General features: G+C 38.9%; 1 protein-coding gene across 1 annotated transcript in view; it reads left to right on the top strand.

Moving 5' to 3' along the window:
* Positions 1–19,719, top strand: part of necab1 (N-terminal EF-hand calcium binding protein 1) — a 43,440-nt gene that overhangs the window by 21,420 nt on the left and 2,301 nt on the right. The window contains exons 6-11 of the mRNA XM_031750171.2: positions 3,202–3,338; positions 10,018–10,139; positions 11,453–11,529; positions 12,941–12,988; positions 16,667–16,779; positions 18,619–18,696. Of these exons, the coding sequence (XP_031606031.2) occupies positions 3,202–3,338; positions 10,018–10,139; positions 11,453–11,529; positions 12,941–12,988; positions 16,667–16,779; positions 18,619–18,696 (575 nt within the window). The remainder of the gene's footprint in view (positions 1–3,201; positions 3,339–10,017; positions 10,140–11,452; positions 11,530–12,940; positions 12,989–16,666; positions 16,780–18,618; positions 18,697–19,719) is intronic.

Below are 19,719 nucleotides of genomic sequence, written 5' to 3'. Positions count from 1 at the left end.
ATTTCCCATAAATAACTGCAGGCAAACACCTGTTACACCAATCCGAAGAAGGATGCATCATTAAGAGGTGGTGATTGATGCTGTTTGTTTACAGCTTTAAAGCCGCAAAAATAACACATTTAATTCTTTAAAGCCATACTTCTCAATACTGCATGTGTATGTTTATAGTATCACGACTATGCACATGGTATCATGTGACTGAGTTTCCCTCAGCTTTTTTACCATCATTTAGACCCTTTCACTTTCTCTCTGATAAATAAATACCCTACAGAGTGAACACTAATGAATGTGTTCAGGCTGTTAGCAGCCTGATATGTTTTGGGGGAGTCAGTAGAGATCAAAACAAACCAAAGGGGCAGCAAATAGTGGCATCATGTGGATAAATAGAACTCCTGAATATGTAAATTGGAAAATGTTTGCTAACCTCTTACCCATAACACATTTAAAAGTACAGTTTAAAGTATTTAAAGGTGTACTTACAGTTCAGACTCCCAGCTTTAAATTACAGGATTTCACAAATATTTTGTTTTATATGTTTAATAATTGCAGCCACTTTTATACACAGCCCCCATTTTCAGAGGCCAAAAAGTAAATGTACAGTTGGGAAACAGATCAGGGCTGACTCCTTGGTGTTTCATTACAGATTAAGCAGAGAAAAGCTCTGGAGGTGGTTTGTCTTTGGCTGCTTTTCACTAGAGCTTTCACTATAAGGTCAAAGACATGTTGATTCAAGTAAGAGAGTTTATCAGATAGCAACAAGGAGAAGTAAAATTTAAAAGTCTGGTCCATTCTGATTATCAGCTCAGCAACACCAAAAGGCCTTAAAGAATCAGAGCCACTTCGACGGGACAAGACTCAGCTGTTCATTTGCATCGTAAAGACAATGGTCAATCATTTATGGACGCCAGTGTTCACATTTTGGTCAGAGAAGACAAGTGGTTTGAAAGAGGAGTGAAAGAAGCCATCTGTGTCCACTGTGAATGACCATCTTTGAACAGAGGCGGTGGCTTACGACACCAACTGTCTGCCATCTATAATCCAGTTTTGAGATCCCCTCCCAGACGCCTTAACGCCCACTCACATCCTGGGCCATTTGACCTCAGTAAGTCACATGATAGGGTAGGGCTAGGTTTCACAATGGGTTTACCCGAAACCTTGGCTGATTGTGACCCACAACCTGATTGTGACTTTTGCGTGTGTGATTAGACGCTCTCATTGGGCTTAAAATCTGGGACTGTCCACCAATTGCTCTTAGAACTGAAGAAGCTTCTTGGGTGAGAGGTGAAACATCTTTAAGAAACTTCCAGATGCATTTCTCTCCAAGCTCTTTAGGCTACGATGACCTGGATGACTGAGAACCTTCACAAACAGACAGAATCATTGTGAAGAAAAAAACTACACAAATCTAACCAAGTAAAAAACAATCTCAAAGAGGTAAATATAACATTGTCAGGGTCAATCAACTGATACCTTCATAAAAGAGGAAACTACAGCAGGTTAACAAAACGGTACAAACCACTGGTTACACTGAAGAACAGGACGGCCAGATTAGACTTCACCAGAATAAAAGGGCCTTCACAGTTCTGTAAAAATTATTTGGACCAATTAAACCAAGATGAACTTGTACCAAAATAATGGGAAGAGGAAATTATGCAGAAGGAGAGAAACAGCTTATGATATGAAGCATATCACATCATCTGTCAAACATGATGTACACAATATTATAGTATTTGGATGTATTGCTGTGAGTGGGACTGGGTCCCTGGTGTTCATTGATGTGACTGCTAGCAGAAGCATCAGGATGAACTCTGAAGTGTACAGCGCTAAACTCTCTGCTCAGATTTAACTAAATGTGGACAGTGCACAGTCTGCGTAATATGTGATGACTGGATGAATAAATAAATATCAATCAAATATCAATAATGACCCAAAGTGTGGTGCAAAAGCAATCCAACAGTTTTTCAAGGTACAGAAATGAGATATTCTTCAATGACCAAGATAGTCACCTGATATCAGCCCAACAGAGAAGCTTTTGAATTACTGAAGACAAAACTGAAAGACATCTAAACTAAAGGTGGCTGCATTAAAGGGCCAGCAGAGCATGACTTCAGGCAGCCATTGGCTGCAAACAATTTTCATCCAAGTATTAAAATCTTTATATTTAGAAAACAAATATATTAGTTTCTCCAGTTAGTTTTGAACCTCCGAAAATGAAGTCAAGTGTATAAAACTGGTTATTCTTTCTTTTGCAAAACCTCTTTAATTAAAGCACAAAATCACAATGGCAGTGTACAGAGGCAAAACTACAAAAAAAAGTTTTTGTCCAACAAATGATGGATCTAACTGTATATCAGTGTTGACACACACACACCAGCAGATCAGTTCCTATTAAATCACCTCCTGTCATTTTCTGTGCCGTCACCTCCTGTTTAGATTTTTGCTTCTTTTGGAACATGAATCCTGGATCCAAAGAGCCAAAAAAAGATTTATTGAAATAAAAATGACTGATCTCAGACAGAAATAAATATCTGAACTACTGAACATTAGCAGCTTTCTCAACTGAGTCAAGTTGGGTGTACCTTACAGTATATCATCCACCTGCATTTGCAGTTACCACATCAAGGCATTTGCTCATGCTATAAGTGAACTAAAGGTGCTGAACTCAAGTGTATCTGTCAACTGGGGGCAACTGCCAACAAAATTAATAAAATATTAGCTGAAAGCTTTTGTTGGACAGAATTCTCCATTTAAATCATGACATAAACAAAGAATGAGTTGTAAGCTTGGTAAATGTTACATGGAAGAATTCAGTTTTCACTTTGTAGAAACATTCTGTTGTTAAACTCGACTCAGGTTAAGTTCACCATCCTACATTTAACTCGACGTCAACTGACACTTTGCTGACATCGGTCTAGTGTGATGGATCAAACACAGCTAACAGGGATTCTTTTATTAAATAAGTTAATAAGAAGACCAAAGGTTTGACATCTGCTTCTTTCTTCTCCTCTCTTTCCAGCAGCACTGTTGTGTAATCTTTTCTAAATGAATGAACTCGTGGGCATCTTTTAATTAGCAGAGGAGGTCTGGGCGTCGAGTGACTCCCGGCTGGCATGTGAAACGTGTCACAGCTCTCCTCGTTCGGTCCTCCTTCACCGTGCCTCCTACTCTAACTTGTCCTCCTCTAACCGCCTTGATTGACAGGATTATCAGGAGTCCACCCACTTGGAGCAGTTTGTGACCCGCTTCCTGCTGAAGGAGACAACCAATCAGCTTCATTCACTTCAAAGCTCACTGGAGTGTGCCATGGAAACCACAGCTGAGCAGACTCGCCAGGAGAAGTAAGAACAAATCTCCCCTGGTCATTCACACATGCACACACACACAATTAGTCTTTCAAACTTGGGCAGAATATATTGTACAATAGCACCAATAATTACAGCTCTCACTTTTTTTTTTAAACCACACACACCAGTTTGCCTCCCACATTTTAGACTTAAGGATGCCAGCATAGGTTCTTCTTAAGTGTTTGTGAAACACACCTGCTTTCTGTTGCAATCCAGCAGTTATTTGTCCTAATTTATCTGATTAACCTGTTCTCCACGAAGAAATGTTGACAAAGTGGAGGAAATTAAAGAAGGCTTATTAGTATCTGAGAGAACTGAAGCACAGTGCTCATATGAGCTAAAACATCTACTGTAGTTCTCGTTTGCATTTTAGGATCTTTCAGTTCTTTCTCTTTCTTTTTGCACAGATAAGGTGCCAAATGTTGCGTTAACAAATGGTGCCAGATCAGTCAGTGCAGTGTAAAATACAATACAATATATATAAAAATATTTATAAATATTTCAGTTCAGTTCAATTCAATTCTATTTTATTTATATAGTGCCAAATCACAACAACACCCCAAGGTGATTAATATTTTAAGGTAAAGACCCTACAATAGTACAGAGAAACCCCAACAATCAAACAAACCCCTTTGAGCAAGCACTTGGTAACAGTGGAAAGGAAAAACTCCCTCTTAACAGGAAGAAACCGCCAGCAGTAAGGGGAGGAATACAGGACAAAAAGCAAGCTGTGAAATATAACCAGAGATTAATAATAACTAATGATTAATGGATGAATGGCATATAAAAACACTGAGTGAAATCTGATTTGATATGATTTAATATACTGAACATATATCAAATGTTTAAGTTTAGATATTTTACTGATTAATGAAGAATATTTGCTCATTTTGAATTTCATGGTAACAACACATTAAGAAAATTAGGACAAGAGCAACAAAAGGCTGGAAAAGTAGCGCTAAAAAGAGCATACTGCAGGTAGTTCAGTTAATGGGCAACAAGTCAATAATATGATTGTGTATAAAAAAAAGAGGATCTCAGAGAGTTTCTCAGACACATTTTCAGACTAAGACTTTGAATATTTATTTATTTATTATTATCAAAAAATCTCTGTGCACAAGGAACAAGGCCAGGGATAAATATTGGATGCCCGCGATCTTTGGTCTTCAGGTAGTATTGTATTAAAGAAAGATGTGATTCATTGAAATCACTGCATGGGCACAGAATAATCAGGTTTCTGAGGAAAAGTAAAAAAAAAAACGTTCTGTGGTCAGAAAAATCAAAATGTAAAATTCTTCTTGAAAAATGTTGGACACTACATCCCTTGGACTAAAGTGGAGAGGCACTATCCGGCATGTTATCAATGCTCAGCTCAAAGGCCTGCATCTCTGATAGGATGAAGGTGCATTACAGTGCCTGTGGTGAAATTAGAAGCTTACACATCTGGATTTGGCTTTAAAGCAACATATGCAACATATAACATCCAGAGGATTTTTCAGGGAAGGTCTTGCATACTTCAGCAGGAAGATGCTAAACTGCATACTGCATTTATTACAATAGCATGGCTTCGACTGGCCTGCCTGCAGTCCAGACCTCTCACCAACTGAAACATTTGGAGCATCGTGAAACAAAACATATGTTAAGCAGCTAGACTCTTCTATCAGGCAAGAATGGGACAACCTCTCCCAAATATCCAGCAGCTGCTCTCCTCAGTTCCCAGATGTTTACAGGCTGCTGAAGGAAGTAGGAGGGATGCTACACAGTGGTAAACATGCCCCTGAAAAAACATCTTTAAGACATATTCCTGCCTTTAATTTAAAAATGAGCTCATATTTTTCTTAAAATGGTACGCTTTCTCAGTTTAAACATTTGATATGTTTTCTGTTGTGAATGAAATATGGGTTTATGAGATTTGGGAATCACTGCATTCTGTTTTTATTAACAGTTTATGCAGCATTCTTTTTCAGAATCAGGGTTGTTGAATTTCTGCTGCTGTGTTGTCACAACTGTTCACAATCATCATGAAAATGTGTAAAAATGGGAGTTTGTTTTGTTGTGTGTTTGTTTTTACTACTGCAAGCCATGTTTATGAATACTAGAATATTAAAAATATGACTTAATGTGGTCATGATCTTATTATCATAATTTTTATAAATGCACTGACTGCTAATGAATACTCGCCTCTGAGTGTGAAAGGTGAAGGAGTGATGATTCAACCCGAGGCTCATGTTCTTAGTGGACTCTGTTTCCCGCATGTGCTCAAAATATTTGATCAGTCTGGATCTGCGTTCAGGAATCAGACATGCCTCATTAGTGAGGATGACTCACCAGCGTGCAACATATTATATATGGTGTAAGTGTGGATGTAGATGGGTGTCCCCTGCAGGTCTTGTCTGTGTTCATTTTAATCCTGGTGTATTTAAAGCACAGGTAATGATGCACCTGTCACCAGTCTCAGATCAACAACTGAGCCACAATTTGGTGCCATTTGTAACCAAACCTGCATTCATCAGATTCTGAAATTGAACTGTTACTAAATAATACATTTGTTTTGTTTTGTTTTTAATTCCAGGCTGCCCTTGTTTTGTGTTTCTCTAATTGCTCTTCGGGTCTCTGCGGAGGAAACATATTGCAGAAAAGACTCCATTGCAAACTCTTGCTGTGTTTCTAATTAAGTGCTTATTGGATGCTGGAAAAATGAGATATGATTTAAATGAGGTTTAAGAAGACACAACGTTGTTTGCTAAAGCTGACTTTCAGAGAAGCATAAGGTTGAAAAAGATTGGTTTCTTCAGCCTCACACGTGTAACAGTGACAGTTTTATCTTTGATCTTTAAATAAAGAGAAAAGAAAATATTGGAATTAATCTGTTTGTTAGATTAAAGATAAAGTATTTGGTATTCCAAACACATTAATCGCAGTCCTTAAGTCCTTCTGGGGTTTTTTGCCACCTTAATCTTTATGCAGCAAAGGTCGAAGCTCGGTGTAGAGCAGCTGGTATCTTTGACAGACATGTGACACTCCAGCACTGAGAGGCTTTGGAGTGCAGTACAGGAACAATGCTATTTATTTTTATGCCCTCTGCTGGAAATCATACAGAATTTTCCTTGACATTTGCTGATCAAATTCAGGCAGAATGACACGAGTGATTCCAAAATCAAGTGCTAATTTTTGATCCTCAGGGCAGAAAGCATGGACACCCAGTGCAGTAACTTAAGAGCGAGGCGACGTTGGGTTTTAAAGTTCATACCATGGATGCAGCTACGAAGAATCTCTGACGAAACCCAGCAAAAAAACCAACAAAGGACCTGAGAAATGCATCTGAACCTTCAGTTGATCCGTCTACTGTTCAATGAAGCCTCATCAGAAATGGTGGCTGACTAGAATCTATGCTTAAGGAACTAAACAAGGAGAAAAGGTTGAGGTATGCCAAATTACACAAAAACTGCACAGAAAATCAGGGGCAACCGGTCTGATGGAGTGATGAATCTAAATTTGGAACTTTTCATTCAAGTCATCATCAGCTTGTACGGAGGAGGTCAGGCGACAAGTGTAGCAGTGCACGTCTACAGCCATCTGTAAAGCATGATGGAGTCTCTGTCATTGTTCAGGGCTGCATTTCAGCTGGTGGTGGTGGTGCACAGAAGTACAATCAGATTTTAAACAACCATCATACACCATCTGGAAAAGATCTGATGTGCAAAAGGTTATTTTTTCTGTATGGCAATGATCCCAAACAGACTGCCAATGCAGCCAAAGGAAACCTTGATAGAAAAACAATGGAACACGATCAGTCGTGGATTGTCCTCCACAGAGTCTGGACCTCAACATTACTGAAGCAGTGTGGGACCATCTAAAGGCAGCCAGCATCCAAAGAAGAGCTTTGAATGTCCTTCACTAAGCCTGGAGAACTATTCCTGAGGGCTACAAATTACTACAAACCTCCCAAAGAGTTTATGCTGTGTTTAAAAAATGAAGCTGGTCATACCAAATAGTGACTCTGAACTGAAGAAGCTTCTTGGATGAGAGGTGGAACGTTTTAAAAAAAAAACTTCAAAGTCCAGTCACTTTTCTTCTCAAGCTCCAATTATTGACTTCCAAGCTCATTAGAACTGTACAGTCTCTGATTTTGCCTTATATACTGCATTTCCATACATGTTTGGACATATTTCAAGAGCTCACTACACCTATTTTCCCATTTTCATCTCAGAAATAAAAATAGGAAACAGTAGAGAAATGAGGGGGTGGCTTCAGTCTGTATCTTTTCCCATGTTACATCTGCAGTTATCAAAATCGCAACCAAAGATCCAAATCCTCATCAAATCATTTTACTTCCAGTTATATTTTTGGGTTGATACAGTTTTGCTTTCCATAATATTTTGTTTCACACAATAATTATGTTGACATTTATTCTCATGGGCAGAAAATGATGCGCTGGGATAAACGACCTTTAAATTAAGGAGACCTTCACAGACTGTCTTCCCTCTAAATGCATCGTTCTTTCATTCTCACGTCATTTCAAAGTGTGACTGTCCCTCGCTCCCCAAGCAGCTTCTCCTCTTCCTGCAGCCGTCTCACTGGAGAAATTGCCTTGTGCGTTTGAATTGCTCCGTCCTTCCAAACATTCGGAGATGTGGTTCTCTCTCTGGTGGTTTAAAATAGGTTTTTGTATTCAGTTATATATGTGAATAGGCTATGATGGTATTACTCAGAACTGAGCTTGGGCCATAACAATAGCTCAAGAGCTTTATGTTTCCTATTGGATTGGCATCATCTTCTTCTTCATCCCCTCTGGAAGAAGATGAGCATTGAGATCTTGACTTTTATTCCCCTTCTACTAAGTCGCACTTTGCTCTCCAGCTTCGAAACCTCTTTTCCCTCCTCCTCAGTTGGCATAAAAACTGTAGGAGGAACATGTGGATGGGGAAGCTGTTGTGCTTTGATCTGCTAGATATCTCTGAAAGTTTTAGCAATTAAAGCAGCTATGTAGGTGAGATTATGACTCACTGGCAGATCAAAAGGGATCTGCCCCTCCCAATCTGTCCTCATCAAGTCTCAGTGGTATAGATGTATTAGACAGCAGCTTGTGAATTAAAAACTGTGCTATGCCCCACCACTCTCTTCCCAACAAAACCAGATCAAGCTGAAGAAAACCTGGTTGCTTCAAAAGTCATTACATTAAGACTGAAACGAGTGCACTCCTGAATACTGCACAGTTACAGTTGAAAAACAAAGTTTCGATCACACAGTCTTGAAAAACAAGTGTATCCCATGTAAAATGTTTTCTGTGTGACTTTTTAAAAATCAAAGTAAACCTTTAAACATGTTTGAAAGAACAGATTCAGTCTTCCTTTGAATTAAAGAAGAATACGGAAGAAAATAGCTTAATAGACTGGTGAAGAGGGCCAGATGTGTCCAGGCCAGTCCCGTAGACTCTATAAAGGAGGTAGGTGAGAGGAGGATGTTAGCCAAGCTCATATCCATTATGGGTAACACCTCTCACCCCTGCATGAGACTGGAGGCCCTGAGCAGCTCCTTCAGCAATAAGCTGTTACAGCCACCGTGTAGGATGGAGCTATAATATACATGTATGTCTGTGTATACCACTCCCACTGTTTATTTTTCCTTTTTTATTTTTCTATTATTTCCTTATTTCACTTTTTCATCCTCACCCTGCTGCTGTAATAAGTGAAGGGTTTGTAAAGTTCACATCTAGAGTATAAGTTGATCTTATACCTCAAATTCCTTCCATTTTAGTAGTAATAATGTTTTACTGTGTTTTGCTGTTCATCTGCCATCAGTCTCCAACATCAGCTTCCTGAAATTTTTGTTCATTATTCCTTATAAAACTTCAGTTTCAAAAGCTTTGTTGGTTTTCTTGCTATTAAACACAACCGCAGATGAAAATCAACACGTGATTACAGTGTGCCATCATTTGTTTAACAAAAGTAAACCAGAATACAGAAGCAGTGTGTGAAAAACTAAATATACCCATGACTGTAGAAGCACATTTAGCAGCAATAATGTACTGTAAGCAATCATTTCTTGTTTGACTGGGTTTGTAGTTTCTCTGATCATTGCATGGTCTGGTTACACAGGACCTTGTTTTCCACGTGACTGTATCTGGTAATAGTCCTGGAACTGAAAAAGTGAGCACGTAGGGTGTTTAAAATGTGGAACGAGTTCAAAATAGAATTATGACATGCTATGTACACACACACACACACACACACATAATCATGCATGTTCACACACAGCCTACTCACAGACACCCTGAGGTCCCTTCAAAGTATGGGAACCAACAACTTGACAGCAGTAAGATAAATCTTAGGTGAAGACACCCTGTAGGTGCACATACCTTGTCACTGCCATTAGTATCACTGTCAGACCAGCATTACATAGAAATGTAATGCAAGTCAAGACAACTGTGGCTCCAGACACCTGATTCTCATCACAGATTGTAAGAAATAGAAGAAAAAAACAAATAATTTAACTGTAATTTTGTGATGACCACATACGACATGTGCTGAAAGAGCATGTGTACTTTACAGAGGGCTGTGATGCAGTGTGTCCTTCAGCGGTTTGACATTTTTTAAGAAAAACAAAAAGAAAGTAAAAATGTATGCTGAAATATGTGAGGCTTAGAATATTTACTGGCCTGTTTTGATTCAAGACAGGGTCCTGTGAAGCCAGAGGTGTTGTCCATCCAGTGGTCCGGTCGTCGCTCTAATCGGAGGCTTCAGAGGAACAACAGCCTCTCCCCCAACAACCCTCTCTTTAGCCTCGTCAGTTCAGGTGGGGTTTTTTATGTTTTTTTATGTTTGAATAACTCTCCATCGCCATGTTGTGTTGCGTTATGTTCAACTGTGATTCCTTCCTTGAGTTATCCTGTGTTGTTTCTGCCAGAAGCAAAAAAAAGCTGCTGGACCAGAGTCACACCGAGGGAGAGCAGAGCACAGGAGGGGAAGGAAGGTCATGTAGGTGTGAGAGAAACAGTGCAGTGAGACACACAGAGGGAGATTGAGGTGGAGGAAGGCTGTGACCACATGTGTTTCTATGTTTAGTTTCAAAGCCACTCGTCTGGTGCGCAGGTGGAGGTTTGAGGTTGCACATATTTGGAGGTCAGTGGCAAGTCTCAATCCAGTACCTGCAGAGCGCACTATAATTGGCTGTCCTGTTGTTAGCTCTGTAGCTGGGTTCCAGTTCCAGTTTGCTAAAACATAATTATATTAGCACCCCTGCTAATATCAGTTTAGCAGGGGTGCAGGGTCAGATTAGGGGTCAGCTATTGACTTTGATTACATCTACAAAGCTTTTTTTATGTTTTTGTAGTCACTGTCAATTATAGTGAGAAAAAATGGCTTCTTAATGGCTGCTTATTTCTGTAATCTGAGTTACTTCTTTTGTTCTATAATCTATTACTAACCAACTCCAGATACTACTACACAGTATGTGCTGTTTACCACAAGCTCTGACATTATACAGGACTGTAGTCACTATACTGTACAATTAATTAACCTGCTTTAGTTTTCAGCTTGTTTAGCTGTTCCTGGAGTTGTTTTGCCATCACCTCCAATTTCTTCTGTTTTTTTAATTGCATCTAGATTTTACTTAACTGTCATAAAACCTGATTCAAATTAAATAAATATGAAATCTATGTATGATTTTTATAATATTTCTGCTTAGAATCCTGATAAATTTTCCTTTATCCACATCAGTTTGAAATGTGCTATATAAATAAATTTGACCTTGACCTTAACAGTTACATGTTTCCAGTGGTTTTTGTTTTCATTGTTATACGTTTTTAACCGTCGACCTGGATTATAGCGCCAGATGTGGTTGCTAGGACATCTGCGAAAAAACTACAGAGCATCTAGGACCTTCGATTACAGTGCTCAAAGCTTTTCTCATTGATTGGCCTGGTTTCTTGTCGCATGACATGAAAGGGATCCTTAAAATGCCTCCTGGCACACCGCCACCACTTACTACAGCGACTGTTGAAGCAGTCGATGGAAAGTGTTTAAAATACAGTCGATGTATGCAGCACCTTTCATCGCCACCTTTCTGACTGAAATCCATCCTTCTCTCTGCTTCTCTCTCCCCTCCAGGTGTTTATGATGAAGACAGCCAGTGGATAATCCAGGTCAACAGACTGCAGAAACTTATCGACCGCCTAGAACAAAAGGTTACTTGACCTTTCGCTCAGCCTTTCCAGTCTCCTCTCCTTCCTACCTTCTTCTTGTGGGTCTCTCTCTGACATTTCCTGTTTCACATCTTTCTCCTGTCTCTGTTTCAACCATCTGAGCTTTGCATCATTTTCTGAAACTAACCTGAGATTATGGCAAGTGGATTTAAAAGTGTGTCAACATATTCACTCGTCCAACAACACCCACCCACATGCAAACACATGCACATATGTACGTACAGAGGAAATACCAGCTGCACACAAACCATCATGGCTGCTCTCTGCATGAAATGTGGTGTAAAAGTAGATAAAATAAATCGACATGCAAACCCAGAAAAGCTGTGATCTGTTTACATTAGAAGTGCAAGACTGTGAACAACTTCAAGCATAAATATGAATAATATAAATACCTGAAATTTAAACCCCAGTTGACTCTAAATGCTATATTTTCTTTTCAAAGCTTTATTGTCGTCATTATTATTATTATTATTATTATTGTTATATATGATAGTAAGAAAAAATAAAGTCATAAAAACAGGTGAAAACCCAATTAGGATTCAGCTATACAAAGGAATCCATTATTAAATGTCTCTCTTTTTATTTTTAATCATCCTTTTAAACATTTTTAATTATTTTATGAAGATTTCAATATTTTATTTTCATTCTTGGTTTATATATTTTAATTTTGAAAAATGTATCGCTATAGTAATGTTGTTTTAGTTGAATGTATTTATTAATTTATTTATTATGTAGTTATACTCATACATGGTAACCACAAGGACTCAGAAGATAAATCTTAGAGCTCATGAGATGATTACCAAAAAAAGAGCTCTACTAAAACAAACAACAACAAAACAACAACTGGTTTGTCTAGATATTTCTTTCTTTGTTCTGCTCTGCAACTTGTTTGTGTTGCCAACAGCTGGAAAAATCAGTCATTGCAGGTTTCAAGGAGACTTGATTTTCTCACTTTCAGCTGCTGGAGTATCTTTGAGTTTCTTAGTATAATTCAGAGTTTATATATAATATAATTAATTATTCATATTGATATCTCATCTTCTGTCTGCACCAACCCATTTTATCTTCTCCTTCTTCAAGACAGCTTTCTTGTGATTGGGTTTGGCTTCTATGCTCACACCAGAGATGTATTTATATGGCCTTAGATGGCCATATAAAGATATTTGCCTTCATAAACTCATACAGAAACAAGGAGCAGAGAAGGCTTCCTGGAACTGAGCATCTAGAGCTGTTTGCATGGTAGTAACAGCTCATATATGTGACAATAAATCTGTAAAAGCATACCAATGGGCCGTGTAATACTTGTAAATAAAGACTGTGAATGACGGGTTATACTGAGAGAAATTAAAATGAGTCACTGGTAAAGGACTCATCACTTCCTTTTGTTCCGCAGGAGATCCGTCTGGAGCCGGTTGAAGAAGAGGTCTTGGAGAGCAAATCGGTTTGTTTTTCCTTACTTATCTACTGTTCACCTGTTTTTCCACAGTGACCACTTCACTGTTCTCACATGGAGGCCAGTCAGTGTTGTCATAGCAACAGCAGGGTTTAAAGTTGCTCTGTCTGTCTTTATCCTCCATCTGTTTGTTTAGGGCTCAATATTCAGTTAGAGTGGGGAGCAGACATTAAGGTACGAGGACGTGTGAGCTAGAGAGCCGATGTTACAGTGCCTCTGTGTTCTTGTACCGTTTCTACAAAAACCCATAGCTTAGAATACTGGCCATGTGAATAAAACAAAGGAAAGGTTCTTCTCTCTAAAAAGAACATGGCAGCACAGATTAGATTTGCAGAGTTTCTCCTGAACAAACCACAAGCCTCCTGTAACAATGACCTTTGGTCTGGTGAGACCAAACTGCACCACATCACATTTGGATAAAACCAAACACAGCATATCAGCACAACACCTCATCCTGTCAAGCATGGTGGTGGAGAGGTGATAAGTTATGATGACAGCCACAGGACCTGGGCACCTTGCAGTCACTGAATCAACCATGAACTCCTCTGTATACCAAAGTATTCTAGAGACAGATGTGAGCAGCAGCAAACTGACAACAGAAAGGCTGAAAAAGGAAAGAATCCAGGTGTTGCAATGATCCAGTCAAAGTCCAGACCTCAGCCTGGTTAAAATGCTGTGGTGGAACTTGAGGAGAGCTATGCATAAACAAATGGATAGAAACCTCAATAAACTGAACCAATATCGTTAAGAAGTGAGGCTTGGATTAGCTTTTGTTAAATAAATAATGTCACGCTGCAACATGTGGCATTGTTCACCTGAAGTTGCATTACCTAATTTTAGAACCATTTTGTATCATGTCTTGATTTGTTAAAGCTTTGAGCTGGTTGAGGGTGTACTTTCTTCTCCACGTGACTGCATTAGGGTCATTACTCCTCGTGCTTGCAGATAAACAAGGGTGAGTGAAACTTAAAAATCTCAGACTAAAGTAGAAGAAAGTCCCACAAGAAAATGGCAGACCAGCACAACAATGTCATTTAGGTTGATTAAAAGTGATATACACACACTTCCTCCTTCATAGATATTGTGATGTATCATAGACGATTGTCTTCATAGCATCACATACCCACTGTACTGTGATTACTTTTTGATTCCCACCACTGCAGGAGGACATGCATTTCTTTTTACCCAAAGTGTAAAACTTCTACTGACAAACAAAATGTTTTCCTGGTTTGTATTTGTGTCGCTGAATGTGTGTGTGTGTGTGTGTGTGTGTGTGTGTGTGTGTGTGTGTGTGTGTGTGTGTGTGTGTGTGTGTGTGTGTGTGTGTGTGTGTGTGTGTGTGTGTCCACATGCCAAAGCAAACAGTAACTGCTGTTGCAGTCTAAGCTGCCTGGCACTCATTTCATGGCTGAAATGATGACTCACCGACTATCACATCAACACCAGCACTAACAGGATTTCTCTTTAGTGTCTTCCATCATTGAAATCTCAACAGCATAGCGAACATCTAATATTTTATATTTTTCATGCATTAGTTTCAACATTTTAATGCAAAAGCAATTGCAATCATTATTTTGGGAAATACCTATTTTATATTGTAACACCTTACTGCCACTTAACCCTTGTCAATATAAAACAGATACATTTATCTTGTCTAACGGCTGAGAGAAGCACATGAGAACCCCTCATTGCATGTAGGGTTTTTTAGACATCTCTGGAGGTCCGTGATGTGACACATTCAGGTATGTCAAATATGAAATTGTTTTGTTTTTTTTTCACAATCTCACGTTAGTTAAGATGAAAGTTTCTGACAGATAAGGGCCAATTCAAGTCCTGCAGCAAAATTATTTGCTATCCTGAGCTATCTGCAAAGGGCAATGTTAACGAGTGAGAACTCAAAACTGTAAGTGACATTAAATCACTAAAATCTTTGTGTCATATTGATCATTTCAGTGGATAGCTCAACTACAGTTTCTGTACCTTAGGTGCTCCTTACACTTCTAATAATTCTTGCAAGCTGTTTTTATACAGCACTGTGCAACGTCTTTAGCTACCCCTCTCTGACTGCTTTTAGTTCTGTTCTCTGTGAAGATGATCCCACACTGCTTCAATAATGTCAAGGTCCAGGCTCAATCCATCACTAATAGTGTTATAGTATGTTTTTGTGTATCAACTTTTCTCCCTGTTTCTGTTCTTTTAGAAAGGCCTCTTTTTTTCAGTTTGCATGCCACTTATTGTTTTCCCTTCCACTTGTCCAGTTTTCCTCATTTTGTGTTCTTTTTTTACAGAAACACTGCACACATGCTGAGATATGCCAGATTTTACCTAACAGCACCTTATTGTTGCAAAAATATTGTTTTATGCCCGTAAAATTCTGTTATCTTTTGCATTTTTTATAAATTCAACTAAAGATACAACACATATTCACAAGTCAGAGTTAAGTGGCTTAACAAAAACAAAACCCTTCTGATAATGGTCAGGCACAAGGAATGAACTGATTAAAGTTATTGAAAAGGCGCTCACACAAAAAAAAACACTTTTAAAGACCTTCTGAAAGTCTGGATAATTGTTTGTTAAGACCACTTTTAGAAATTTACAAAAAGTCTGGCTCCTTTGAAGATAAATATAAAAAATAAGAGGTTGTTTGAGACTTTTGTACAGTACTATATGTGCCCAAACAAAAAGAAAGTGGGATTTAAATAGTTTGTTTCAGAGAGAAGACAGCCTGAGGAGCATCAGTGAGGCTATTTTATAACACAATATGTGTGTGTTATGTTTATGGAATGATTTGTGTTTGTATTCTACTGCAGAGGCAGCTCCAAATCAAGGTATGCATATGAATGTTTCATGCCACTGTCATTCTCATTACTAATTTGATGCAGACATCTCTGTGTGTGTGATTTAATCAATATGTAATTTTGTTTAATTTGCTGTGTGTCACTGGGAATAAATGGGCTGCTGAGTAATCCAATAATGACCCACAACACAAGACTGATGTGTGTTTGTGTGCGTTAACATGCCTGAGTGGATGCGTCCCCGAGTGTGTGCATGCGTGCGAGGGTGACTTTCTCCCAAATTAGCCACTGAGAGAGCGAAAGTGTGTGCATTTCATCAGACACACCCATGCACATATATACACACACCCGCAGTCGTGTTTCAGTCATTTCAAAAGACATTATATTGACTTACCTTCATTTCCTAGAGTCTCACCCTCATTAACACACACTGCCTGCTTTATAGCCAACAGGGAGACCATTCACTTCCTGTTCTAATCATCTGCTCTGCTGCTGTTAACAATTCCTCATCAGCCACAGGAAATGATTAGCAGGTTGTCTACAGTCATGGGTACACCAGCTTCCCCCCCGCTGTTCACACCTTTGAACAAGATGTCTGTACATGCTTCCTCTAAATGTGTATTCGGGGTCATATTCTGGTCTCTGAGCAAATGCGTTGGCACATTTATTCAGAAGCTGGTGCCAAGACCTTATGAGACATGATCATTTTTCACTTTACACTTCTGCGTGAGTCACAATGCACTGATTCAAAATCCTGCCAGATTTCCAAACACCTCAGCTCAAACGGCCTCTCAACATACGAGAAGCAGCCTCTGTCTTTCTGACGTCTGTGTGCCTTTAAATGTTGTGTGTTTGCATCTTGTCTCCGCAGCACATCCTAATAGTTCAGAGGCAGCTCTCGGTGCTGGAGGAGGAGCTGGAGGAGTTTCGCTTGGCTCTCAGACAGTACATGGAGTGCGCCTGTGCCCAGACTGGATGTTTGCAGTCAGTTTATATTCTCTTTGTTCATTTGCGTCAGGGATTTACTGCTTTTATTTTTATCCTTTCTATTTTTCACATTTTTGTAAAGGCTTGATTAAGACGGGCAGACAGACAGGTCTTGTGAAGCTGCTCTAACCTGAGACTAAAAATATTTCAGCTGCTTTTCTGGCATTAGAAACTATTTTTAACATATTGCTTGCATTTTTAATGAATTACGCAGCTTAAGGAACAGAAATCATAACGCATGTGTTTTAATAAGATTCCACTAAAATGCTGCATAAGCAAAACTAAACATCTTCCTGCAGTGAAGGAAACAAAGTCACACTCTGATATAAAGACAAGCGCCTCACCTTTGACCTTTTGATAATTATGTCAACTCATGGACCAATTAGAAGAATGAAGGTGATCTTCAATTCCAATATACATTAAATGGCCACTTTATTAGGGACACCTGTTCAATCCTTAATGCACTTCTGGACTGGTTTTTATGTAGCGCTTCTCTACTCAAGCAGATAAGGCGTTTTCTACAACATGCCTTATTCACCCATTCACACACATTCCAACCTACTATCATGGCAAAGCATGTAATAGACAGCGTGTCCATTTCCCCTGTTGCTTCTCCAAAGTGTGAAATAGACATGCATGAAGAAGTTGAAATAAGCTGCAGTACCAGCAGAGGGAAATAAATTATTTCAACCCAACATGAAAATAATCACAGGAAAGTGTTCAAACAGACACTGATATGTAAATATGTATTAGCCACCTAGCGTAATATCTTTCTAGCAAAAAGACCCTGGAATGTACTGCCTCATACCTGCCTCAGTCACTTATGACTTATTGGCTTTAAATGTATCATGTCCCTCTGCAGTTCCAGCAGAGGGAGATAATATTATTTATATTATTTCATTTTACACCACTGTTAATGGGAAAGCCAGGAATGACAACTGTCCCCCTCAGAATAACTTTTAAAATAGCTCGCAGCAACTTCTTCTAAACAGTAAAAATTAATACTTACTTGCACACGCAAAACAGAAAGGTCAGATGTTTGTTTAAAGGAAGATTAGTTATAGTTATGAAGAAGGCCGAAACACATTCTTTATACGTCGAACTGTATGATTTGAACCTTTAATTAAAAAAAGTAATTTATTAAATCACTAGAGAAATATAAACATTGCTAAACTACTAATAAGCTACTAGTACACAGCATCCTTTGTGGCCTATATCATATGTGTATTACAGTGTAGCAGTGAAATTTAAGCTTGACTAGTGACTTAAATCTATATCAAATTAAATACATATGGTTGGATTGAGCTATTGTCCTCCTAATAGGAGTAAAGAATCAGTCTTCTGTCATAGCTCAGGACATTTTATGGCTTCTACTGTTGTGTGCGATCACAACAAAGCGGATAAAATAACATTTGCATTTCTTCCTGCCAAAACCTCCCAAAAATCTGAAGCTCTGTCACCCGAGTCACTCCGTGAGTAAATTCAGCAGGACAAACCGAATCGCTCTCACATACTGTCACTCTGGTTTTAGACTAATCCCAGCAGCCTAAAGGACAGCTTGACATTTATATGCTTTGTCACGATTGCTTCCCTAAATACTCAGTCATGTTTCAGGCTCATTTTTAAGTTAAACTGTGATTAATAAAACACTAGCCTGCTGCATGAAGCCTCAAAGTAAGGACGAAACCACACAGTGTTTTTGACAGACCCACAATACGCGCATGCTGTCAGAGTGTAGGACACAATTCGGGCAGAGAGGCTGTGTTGGGCGACATGATGCAGCACACTAATTAGTAACTGCATGACTTGTGCTCTCTCGTGTTTTGTATTTGGCAGCATCGCAGTTCAGCGGCTGGCAAATGAATCACACTTCATTCTCTATGAATTCTGGGAGCACAACAACGTGTGGAAGAAGTAAGTATTCGCCTGTGACAGTGTAGCTGTTACTTGAATGTATGTTTTAACATGAAATTTTTATAACTATTGTTGTGTCACATCATGTATAGTATATTTATCAAAATTAAATTAACCATTCTACTTAATTTTCCCAGTTCTATATATGAAAAAAGACACTCATTGACCCATCCCTTCCCAAACAAACAGCTTACAATCAAGCATTCCCAGTGTCAAATCACACAGCTAAATGTAATATAAAAGCACAGCGTGGGAAAGCAAATGTATAACATGATCATTTTGTTTGGTTAAAATCACAAATCAAAGACAAAACCATTGTGAATAATGCAGACCTGTCAGCATTTCAGGACTTCAGGCTGCATTTCCGCCACAGTCTGAAGAACCGTGAAGGCAAATATTAAGGCGACAGCTGTTTTTCCTTAACTGCTCCACTGAAGTCCAGCTGTTGTCACAAATGCAAAAGACTGTGGAAGAAAGATTAAACCAGATAAGCGAAGGAAAGCCACTGGCTGTAGCAACAATAAGCATGGAGGAGATTTAAGTAAAGTAGAATCAAAACACCTAAAACACTGGATCTGAAGTGGAGCTTCTAGGGACTTGATATTTATGAGCTCGACCAAGTGGTTAACTTGATAAAATCATATATCATCAAAGTTGGGCATAGAATTCTGCCTTAGGAAGTGAGGCCAGAGCAGAAATGCCTGCATCAACTTGATGTATTTCTAATGACCACCAGGGGGCGTCGCCTATAGCGGTCTGATTGTATAGAGGTTTCTTACATGTGCACATTGTTGTTCACATTATTGGACATTATACAACCAGATAGCAAAACACAAACCAGAAACAGATTGTTGTCCTTCAAACTAAAAGTTGTGTGTCATATTTCGAAAGGATAACTTTAACTTTTTAGGCAACAGTCCATTCCCAGTTTGTGTTGCACTTTTCACAGTTTCACTACCACCTGGAAACTATTTCCAGACAAGCTGCTATGTCTAACTACCGGTGATTGCAGGAACTTGATAG

Source organism: Oreochromis aureus, linkage group 22 (assembly GCF_013358895.1).
Source record: "Oreochromis aureus strain Israel breed Guangdong linkage group 22, ZZ_aureus, whole genome shotgun sequence".
In the NCBI taxonomy this organism is placed as follows: domain Eukaryota; kingdom Metazoa; phylum Chordata; class Actinopteri; order Cichliformes; family Cichlidae; genus Oreochromis; species Oreochromis aureus.
The sequence above is the reverse complement of the archived record's forward strand: the minus strand, read 5'-3'. Positions and strand labels throughout refer to the sequence as shown.